At 32.0% G+C, this 11170-nt stretch overlaps 1 protein-coding gene across 1 annotated transcript; it reads right to left on the bottom strand.

The window, feature by feature from the left end:
- Positions 1-280: 280 nt before the first annotated feature.
- LOC145330542 (uncharacterized) lies at positions 281-6519 on the bottom strand. Its single transcript, XM_080175163.1, has 5 exons — positions 6442-6519; positions 4660-4743; positions 3122-3197; positions 2271-2305; positions 281-729 (listed from the first exon to the last, which is right to left on the bottom strand). The coding sequence occupies exons 1-5, from the start codon at positions 6514-6516 to the stop codon at positions 601-603; spliced, it is 399 nt and encodes a 132-aa protein (XP_080031289.1). The 5' UTR covers positions 6517-6519; the 3' UTR covers positions 281-600.
- Between the last annotated feature and the right edge of the window lie 4651 nt (positions 6520-11170).

Below are 11170 nucleotides of genomic sequence, written 5' to 3'. Positions count from 1 at the left end.
TACAAAAGCTTCGCCTTTAAAAATATTTTAGTTTCTTTAATGAAAACTAGCGTATACGACCTTAGAATGGACACTTGTGAAGTGTGAAGGAAGAGAGGGGGGAGTGTTCCCAATTACCAATTTTGAATTATAAAGAGGAGGGTAAAATGTTCTATTACATCATTCTTGTACTAAGACTTTTAGTAACACAAAGTAACAAGCACAAGTATGTCCACAAATATGGTAACTAAAAGAATCTAAATTTATCATTTTCTTTTTATAAAAAAAGTCAAAAGTCAAAATTGCTAAAACAATGTGGTTTAGTATTTTTTAATACATAAATTTAATGGCAGCATATTTAGTACTAGGGGGTAATGGTCTATGGATCTAAAGGGCCGAAAAAAAATGATACACAAAATTACCCTTTCTATAGATTGCAATTGAAACGTTTCGACCCTAAACTTAATGAACCAACCAATCAAAATTCAATTTAAAGTCCTCAAAGTTGTTAAGCCAACAAATAAGAAACATTATGATAAAACAAAGCTGGATTTCATTTTTCATTCTAATAACCGCGGAAAGCTGCCTATAACACGATGCGATATATAACCATTATTTCATTTAAATTGCAAGCTTAACATTTTTGTTCAACTTTTGTTTGTGAGTTATGTTTGTCTGTGGGATAACAATATGATTTGAGTGTGGGGAGGGGGCCATGCTTCTAGAGGCTGCAGGTCCTGGATCATCAGACTAACAACAAATACAGATAATTTTTTTAAAAAATTACATAAGGAGGCGTGCAGAAATAACCCCTCAGGTGTCCAGTGTCCACCCTCCTTGAGAATGGCCTAAACCCCTAATAACCTTGCCTAGACCACAAGGGAGGTGTCAAAAAGTCACACCCCCATAAATTTTATTTTATGGGGAATAAGAAAAAAATTAGAGCGGATTTGCGCGTCAATTTACCAGTCAAAGGACGCATTTGGTACTTTTAAAAACGTTGATTATGTACCGCTTTATGTACGTGGATAAACCCCTCTTAACCAAGTAGCTTAATACTAATCTTTCATAAAAAAAATTGTGAGACCTAACTGGACTTAAAAGCATCTATCTTTAAAAAATACATTACTTTAAAACTTTATACAATAGATATAGTATATCTAGATGGTGAAATTAACCCAATAATCTGTCAAACTTGAATAAGGAATTCCACCAGACAAACAACTTTTTTTATTATTTGTTACGAGCAACGAAATTTTTTGACGATATTATTCGCAATATTGCATAAAGTTGGGAGTAAGCTTCCAGTCAAATGCGCTTATTAGGTCAAACTGTTTTTAAATATGCGTTTGATTATATCATGCATTGGATCAACATTAAGAACAATTAGACTTAATAAGCGCATTTGACTGGAAGCTTGCTGCTCACACTTTTACGCAATATTGCAAAAGCTACTGTTCCCTTTCTCAAAAGTTGACTTTACCATAGGAATTCAACTATTCATAGCTGACTAATTGTACATGTTTTTGTCATATGCTTTACATTTTACTAGGTAAGAAATTTTACCCTAGAAAAGCTATATCCTAAGAAATGCAACTATTTCTAACTGACTTATTATGTGAACGAAATGGAAAATTTACTGTCCTATCGTATCAAAATATGTTCACTTAGTAACCAATAATACAGCCAGATTGTTCCTCCACTGTATGCCTATGAGCTGATTTAGAAAGTATGTACACTAAGATATATAAGTTGAAAAGAATTTTAATGTTAGAGGTAGATTTGAAATCTGCATCAAATTTTAAGGATAAAATTCGTTTTTGTATAATTCTTTATCTAAAAGCAGAAATACAATTTAAGTTAATTAATTTTGACATCTGTGATTGGTGGATTAAAAACTATATTTGCTCTGATTGGAGAAGCTTAAGTGTCGTACATCAGTCAACCAATTAGAGCAAGGGTAGTTTTCAATCCACCCATCACGGATGTCAAAATTAATTAACTTAAATTGTATTTGCGATTTTAAATAAAGAATTATACAAAAAATAGAATTTTAAAAAAATCATTAAAATTTGATGCAGATTCCAAATCTACCTCTAACATTAAAATTGAAAATCCATCTCTTTGTTAGGGGTTTCTTTCCCACCTCCCCTCTCATCCTTCAATTTTTGTTACGTCACAAAGATAAAAAGTTAGACACTATTACTAGGTTTTTTAAGTTCTTTATAAAAACTTACATATCTTAATGTACACATCTAGATTATATCTATTCTGCATACTTTTTTACTTACCTTAAAGAAAGACCAGATCATAAAACAGATAGCTCCTAAAAAGTTTTAAATTTATTTTCAATTGAAAAAAATCCCTCTCAATCTTCTTTGTCAATGGTTAACAAAAAAAAACTCTTTCGTGGTATTGATTTAACAAACAATAAACTTTTATTAAATTTGCAAAATGAAAAGAAATTTTTTAATTTGCTTTTAAAACTACAATATAAACTAAACAAAAATTGTGTGGAATTTTTTTTTAGGTGAGAAGCTACTCTATAAGTGGTAGTGCCTGTCTCTCTGATATCTTGCGTCTCTTTCTGTATATTGTAAAGTTAGCTATGATCTTAGGGGATAAGACAATGAACGATAAATTGATATACATCCCCAATAATAATTAACAAATTTCCCATTCTGTAGGTAAAAATAATTGGTTGAAAATTTAGAACACTACTTGTATGGAACCATCTAATCAAAATTTAATAAAAGTATCCAATGTTTTAAAGCAAACTAATAAGATAACGTGATTATGAAACAATGGGTACTATTGCAATTTAGAGTCCAATATACCCACCCACACTGAAAGATCCTGTTGTCTATAACTTTTATTATTATTGGTTTTCTAGCCCTTTCTGTAACAAAAAGTATCCGTAATCGCTTGACTGATATAGTTCTCCTTTATAATGTAGCTTTTCATAGGTCCTGGGAAGGTTTATAACTATCTATAAGGAGGGTGAGGGTCTACCCACCCCCTTCAAAGAAATCACCCTAGAAATTTTTGTAAACCGGGTATTTACTACGTTTCCCCACCCCCTTAAACTCAAGTGCTCTTGAGGCCGCTAGTTAATAAATAACATGTAATACTAAAGATGTACCTGTTAGAAGAATGTATATGATGAGTAGAATGATGAAACAGAATATGTAGAGAGTGAAGCTACAATAGTGTTCATCCTAATAATAGAGATAATATAGAATTTGTAGAGAGTGAAGCTACAATAGTGTTCATCCTTATAATAGAGATAATATAGAATATGTAGAGAGTGAAGCTACAATAGTGTTCATCCTAATAATAGAGATAATATAGAATATGTAGAGAGTGAAGCTACAATATTGTTCATCCTAATAATAGAGATAATATAGAATATGTACAGAGTGAAGCTACAATAGTGTTCATCCTAATAATAGAGATAATATAGAATATGTACAGAGTGAAGCTACAATAGTGTTCATCCTAATAATAGAGATAATATAGAATATGTAGAGAGTGAAGCTACAATAGTGTTCATCCTAATAATAGAGATAATATAGAATATGTAGAGAGTGAAGCTACAATATTGTTCATCCTAATAATAGAGATAATATAGAATATGTACAGAGTGAAGCTACAATAGTGTTCATCCTAATAATAGAGATAATATAGAATATGTACAGAGTGAAGCTACAATAGTGTTCATCCTAATAATAGAGATAATATAGAATATGTAGAGAGTGAAGCTACAGTAGTGTGCATCCTAATAATAGAGATAATCTAGAATATGTAGAGAGTGAAGCTCCAGTAGTGTTCATACTAATAATAGAGATAATATAGAATATGTAGAGAGTGAAGCTCCAGTAGTGTTCATACTAATAATAGAGATAATATAGAATATGTAGAGAGTGAAGCTCCAGTAGTGTTCATACTAATAATAGAGATAATCTAGAATATGTAGAGAGTGAAGCTCCAGTAGTGTTCATACTAATAATAGAGATAATATAGAATATGTAGAGAGTGAAGCTCCAGTAGTGTTCATACTAATAATAGAGATAATATAGAATATGTAGAGAGTGAAGCTCCAGTAGTGTTCATACTAATAATAGAGATAATCTAGAATATGTAGAGAGTGAAGCTCCAGTAGTGTTCATACTAATAATAGAGATAATATAGAATATGTAGAGAGTGAAGCTCCAGTAGTGTTCATACTAATAATAGAGATAATATAGAATATGTAGAGAGTGAAGCTCCAGTAGTGTTCATACTAATAATAGAGATAATCTAGAATATGTAGAGAGTAAAGCTACAATAGTGTTCATACTAATAATAGAGATAATCTAGAATATGTAGAGAGTAAAGCTACAATAGTGTTCCTCCTAGTAATAGAGATAATTAAACATCTAGTCTTGAAGAAAAGAATGAATTAGAAGGCCAAAAAAAGTGTCTTACTAACTTTATACTTACTCTTGCTAAGAGAGTGCAACAAATATTAGTGAATATGCTTTCAAAAAATGGATATCAAATTAAAAAACTATGACATGGGTAAAATTGTCGTCAATTTATGTTGCCAACATGGGTATCACTTATTGATTAGTTCATTAAACCAGAAGCAGGGGAGTGGATATAAACCAGTTACAAACTAAAAAAAAATGATTTTCTTACCTGATTGTTATCCATATATTCTCCAGGTGGCGCCACATAATCAGGTTGCCAGATTGACCAGAACCAAATATTTCCAGCTACCAACTAAAATTTGGTTATTAAGTGATGTTGCCAGATATAACAGAACAAAATATTTCCAGCTACCAAATAAAATTTAGATATTAAGTAATGTTGCCAGATAGAGCGAACCAAATATTTTTAGGTACCAAAATTTAGATATTAAGTGATGTTGCCAGATATTCCAGAACCAAATATTCCCAGCTACCACCAAAAATTTAGGGTTTAGGTGATGTTGCCAGATAGACCAAAACCAAATATTTCCAGCCACCAACTAAAATTTAGATATTAAGTGATGTTGCCAGATAGACCGAACAAAATATTTCCAGCTAACAACTAAAATTTAGGTTTTAGGTAATGTTGCCAGATATACCAGAACCAAATATTTCCAGATACCAACTAAAATTTAGATATTAAGTGATGTGGCTAGATATAGCAGAACCAAATATTTCTAGCTTCCAACTAAAATTTAGATATTAAGTGATGTTGACAGATATAACAGAACCTAATATTTCCAGCTAACAAATAAAATTTAGAAATTAAGTGATGTTGCCAGATATACCAGAACCAAATATTCCCAGCTACCACCAAAAATTTAGGTTTTAGGTGATGTTGCCAGATAGACCAGAACCAAATATCTAAACCACCAACTATAAATCAATATAAATATTAAGTAACGTGGCCAGATAGACCAGAACCAAATATTTCCAGCTACCAAATAAAATTTAGATATTAAGTATTGTTGCCAGATAGACCAGAACCAAATATGTTTAACCAACAACTAAATATTAATCAAAGGACAATGAGCCAAATATACCAGGACCGAATATTTTTAACCCCAAAAAAGACTTGGCATATAGATTAGAACCTTATAATTGAAATTAAACAAAAAGCAAGGTTGTGGAATATTTCTAGCAATTAGTAAAAAAATAATCAAATAATCTGGTTGCCAGACAGGTCACAACTAAAGCAATCAATTTAATATTTTAGACATAGCTGGCTTCAAGAAAATTTTCCTGATTTTCCCCTTCAAACTGTGTAAATCAAATACATAAAAAATAGTTATTCATTTAAAAACTTTACTCAATTCAATTACAAAATTGGTATTAATCCATGATAGTAGGAAAACATGTTTAATTAAATCTTTTAGATCAAATAAATATTAATTTCATCAATTTAGTTTAATTTAGATAAAAACTGAATTAACATAACCATGTTTTATACTGAATGTGTTTTTATAAAACAGAAAGTAACTTTTTTTAGTTTTTCTTTGTTTTACTGTCCTCCTAAGTTAATGTAGGAGCCTAGAAATATTTGTAACTTCAACTTTAAATGGTACCCAATGTTTTATAAACACATTTCTCATTTGCTTATAAACTTTGGTTACTTAACATAAATTTTTATTCAATTGTTAATAGAGTAGCAAAATGTAGTTTTTAATCTTGAGTTGAGGTAATTTTGTTGATATAAATAAATTTTTGATCCATTTTCTTATCCCATAAGCTCCATGAAATCAGAGATCTAAAGGAATAAGACAATGGCGGATAAATTAAAGTACATACCCAATGATAATAAACAAAATTACACCTTCAATATATTAGAATTAGTGGTTGAAACGTTTGATTACTAAACTTAATGAGCCAACCAATCAAAATTCACTAATGTTAAGACAACGAATAAGAAAACGTTAATTATTATAAAACTTTGAGGACTAGTGAAACTCACCCAAGCCAAGAGAAATATTCTGACACAGACCATGAGATTTGTGAACCAGATGGGATCACTTCCATAGTTGGCCATGTAGTGGCTGTAGCATATTTCAAAATATGGTGTCATGGTTCTTGTGCGTCCTGAGCTGGATCTTTAAATCATTTCAATGGTGCGCCGAATCGGGGTGCGCCGAATCGGGGTGCGCCGAATTTCAGCCAATCACAGCGCGGCATGTCGTAAAATGCTGTGCTCTCATTGGTGAAAAGTTGGCTCACCCCGATTTGATTGAAATGATTTAAAGATCCTGCCCTGTTGTTGTTGTCAATAATTTGATTGGATTTGAATCAGATATTCATTATTGATACAAAATGTACTGTGTTGTGCTATGTGAATGCTTTTAGTGGTGGTGTGGGGGCTTAAAATGAATACACAGCTGCTCAGATGATAGCAGCCATGACATATGGCAGTCACAAATATTCTTTTGCTAATAGAGATAATCTAGAGACACACTCTAAATCGGATTTTAGTGGAAGAACAACCTGGCCATGTTATTGGTTGAAACGTGTGCAGATTTTTTCATTTTATATGCGTAATAAATAGTCGCATTTCTTATGATAATGCTTTGCTTGGGTAAATCGTCCCCTGTAAAATTTCTCTAAAATATCTATTTTTATTGTCGAGGTGTATGTTTGTCTTATCAAAAAGATAGCTCCAAATTTTAGTGTGGAATTGTTAGAACGATCCTTTAGATTTTAAACATTTCGTGTTGATTTTTGTAACAGTAATGTACAATTTTATATTCGTAGATCAATTTAAAACAAGAAGTTTTTAATATTGTATTGTCTGTAATTGTTTAAATGAATCTATAATCCTGTTTTTTATCAATGATTCCTAGGATAATAAGGCGGAAAGTTATATTCAGTTAAGTGTTAATATTCCTCTGTCCAATGTCTGCATTTTTAGCTTTACTTTTATGGAAGTTGTTTAACTTTTATAGATTTAAAATTTTGATTCCTAGAGATAAGCTTAAGATTTTTTAATAACTATTGAACTTCTGCTTTAAACTCAAAGGGGTAGTTTCACGAAATGCATTTGAACTTAATTTAGTGAACCGCATATTTTTTGCTAGTTAAAGGGCGAATATAGGTTCGATATGATATGAGCTTATATGAAAGGTGCCATTTCATACTTTTAGAATATCTATGCCAAATTTAAAAATTCAAAAAAATCCTTAAGTAGATTTTGCAATTTTCTGTTTCAATTGAACATATGATAAATCAGATTGACGACAAACCGTTTATTTTAGCCCTTTACAAGACTTTTTTTTTGACTATTTTGCTTAAGTTTGATTGACTATTACAATGGCACGCATCTTAAATGATAATTTAAATGTTTATTATTTTAGATTATATACTCTTTAATTCAATTTTTAAAAAGCGTAAAAATAATTTGCGTAAAAGTGCGCCAATAGTATTGACTAGGGTAAATAATACGTCTTAAAGTTTATTTTCTGTTCAAAGATCATTGGTTAATTCTGGAAAATATAAATATCCTCAAGTACGCATTTTCAACACACACACGAACCTTAAAAAAACAGGGATTTGAAATCATTCTTCCTCCAAGAAAATTTTATCGATTATTTTTTTTTACTTTTTACATTATTTGATGTTTTTTAAAACTTTTAAATATTTTACTTTATATAATTTGTATGAAGGTTGAAGATGGGTATATTTACCCCTGATTAATTGGTTTCCATGTTATTACGACTATCCTTTAACGAAAGCTTTTTAATTACATAATATTATCTTGAGTTTGACAGGTTTTAAGCTATAAACAGACTTATACAATTAGATATGTCAATATCTTTAAGTTATATATAATCTATGGAATGGCACGGTTTTTTTGAGCCCATATCATATTTAACCTATATTCGCCCTTTAATGGGTTAAACTATATTTATATGGCATATATTTGAAAGAATTTTAATTTTCTACCACGTAGTCTTGATATTGAAATTCTTTCAAATATATGCCATATAAATGTAGTTTAACCAATTAACCAGGAAAAAATATGCGGTTCACTAAATTAAGTTCAAATGCATTTCGTGAAACTACCCCTTTGTTCATTCATGATATTTGGTCTTATTAGCTTGTTATGAAGGTCATCATCCTTGTTTTCTTCAATAATATGATTACCAGAGATAAGCATAAGAATTTTTTCTTTCCCTATTTTTTATGACCACTGAATTTCTGCTTTAAACATTGTTTCTTATGGATGTTATCATCCTTGTTTTTACTATAATCTTCAATATTTTGATTCCTAGATACAAGCATAAGAACTTTTCCCTCCCTATTTTTATGACCACTGAACATCTCTGCTCTTGATTTTGGTGTGGTTTGCTTCTTATGGATGTTGTCATCCTTGTTTTACAAAGTGTCTAAAAAAATCAGCCATGTGACGTCATACAAATGAGGGATCATCCATCTCTTTTTGAGGGGTTTTCCTTCCAACTTCTTCTCTCCCCTTCCCTCATTTTTATGACGTCGCACGGCTGATTTTTGAGACACTTTGTCCTCCTCCATAATGTTGAATATTTTGATTCCTAGATATAAGCATAAGAATGATTGAGAAGTATTCATCATGTAAATCAGCTGACACACCGTACAACAGCATGGATGTCCTAACAAATAAATTTCAATACATTTTTTAAAGATGTTGTGACCACTAGCCTCCCCCCCCTTTCTGTCATTAAATTACTAGAATGAATATTTTGGAACAGGGGCGTCCAAGCTTTTTTATTTGGGGGGGTAAAATTTTGAAAATAAAAACTTTTTTTTTTGGGGGGGGGGTAATCTTTATTTTCATTGGGGGGGGGGGAATCACCCCTTTACCCCCCCCCCTTGGACGTCTATGTTTTGGAAATAATCCTACCTTAAAGTTATAGGGGGGAAATTAAAAGTTACACCCCCTCGCCCTCCCCCAAACAACAGAAATAATTTTTTGGAGACTTTGCACCACGGTTTCATGTCTTTGAATTTTAGAAATGAGTTCAAAGTTTTAAATGTTACTCCTAAAACATGGGTTTTTTTCTCCCCTCCTTCTAAAAAAATACCATTTTAGTGGATGTTAAATCCCCCCTCCTTGGATGTCCTTATACCTAATCGTCTCTGGATGAAAAATTGAAATTATTGAATTTCCTGAGAAGGGCCATAGCCACCCCAATGATGCCCATGATGAATGGGAAGTATGGCAGCATTGGTTGAGATGGACACTAAAACATGCACAATTTTATTAGCGGGTACTTGGACAAAGTGTCTCAAAAATCAGCCGTGTGACGTCATAAAAATGAGAGAGATGAGAGGGGAAGTGGAAAAGATAACCCCGAAAAAAGAGATGGATAATCCCTCATTTTTATGACGTCACAAGGCTAATTCTTTGAGACACTTTATCCAGCTACATTATGCCCCTTAGTCAGAGCTTAAGAATTTGATAACTGCAGAACCTTGATTTTTGTGAAGGTTCACACGAGTCATGGGTTTTAGGCTATTTATCTGCATATTCTACCCTTTGAATATAGAGCTCCTAGACATATAGTCTAATTACATTAATATCCAATAGTTTACACATTCCAAAAACTTAATGAAATGGACAATAAGTGTAGTTTAAAAAGACAGGGCTCGTCAGTCACGCATCGGCCTCAATGAAGTCTCAAATTTAAACCCGTTTGGATGCGCTATAATTTTTTGAAGAAAAAGGAGTAATTCCCATATTTGGGTCAGGTTTAGACTTATAGATGAGTTTTTAAAATTGTTTAGAAGGTTGATTTCCCTGAGGCTAATAGGAGGTTGGCGCGTGGCTGCCGAGCCCTGAAAGAGGGGCTGACCTTGTTCATGTAGAGTGCTCCGAAAACGACCATGAGAATGAGAAAACAGAGGGAGGCAAACCAAGCCCCAATGATGTAGGTCAGGCGTAAACATTTCCTAAAAAAACAAGAATGACAACATCCATAAAAGTTATGATTCGGCAGAACAATCAAACATGAACACCTGTAGAGTGTCAGAACTAAATAAGCAGAATATAGCAGTCAAAAAAGTAAAACAAACTTGTTGCAGAACGTAAATACACGACAATGTTTAAGGACAAACTTGCATTTTAAGAGATGCTTCGCTTATAACATTTTAAAGGAATCAGAATTCTAAAAATCAAATGCATGGTAATGAATTGTACCTAAATTGTACCTAACACTATAAGAATCAACATGCCAAGAAATCAATATGATAATTCTTAATGCCTAAATAAATTAAAAGAGCTATCCGTTAAGGATGGACGGACCAACCTTAATTATAGAAAAGCTTTGATAAAGAGTGTCAGCATCATAAAAACGAATAGTAAGTATGGATTGAGGATATAAGAGAATCTTCGCTCTGCCTAATCATTCCAGGAATTATTAATACTAAAATTAAATGAATAGAAAACGGACGGATTGGCCCTAAGTATAGAAAAGCTTTGTTTTTAAAAGCGTGGCTGCTATATAAACTTACTGAAGTCCACATCCTGCATCGTAAATTTCTGCCAGGGCCGGGTGCATCTTCACATTCTTGTCGGTTAGTCCTACCAACCCAATCAAGGACCAATTCAGTATTTAACTTTATCTTTCAATTGACTTATCCCTTTAGACCCCCTCCTCCTACTAGATGATAACTGACCAATAAATGAGGTCCGTATTAGCAACCTAAATACCCTT

The sequence above is a fragment of the Acartia tonsa genome, chromosome 10, assembly GCF_053477335.1.
Source record: "Acartia tonsa isolate MP-2025a chromosome 10, ASM5347733v1, whole genome shotgun sequence".
NCBI classification, from domain to species: domain Eukaryota; kingdom Metazoa; phylum Arthropoda; class Copepoda; order Calanoida; family Acartiidae; genus Acartia; species Acartia tonsa.
The sequence above is the reverse complement of the archived record's forward strand: the minus strand, read 5'-3'. Positions and strand labels throughout refer to the sequence as shown.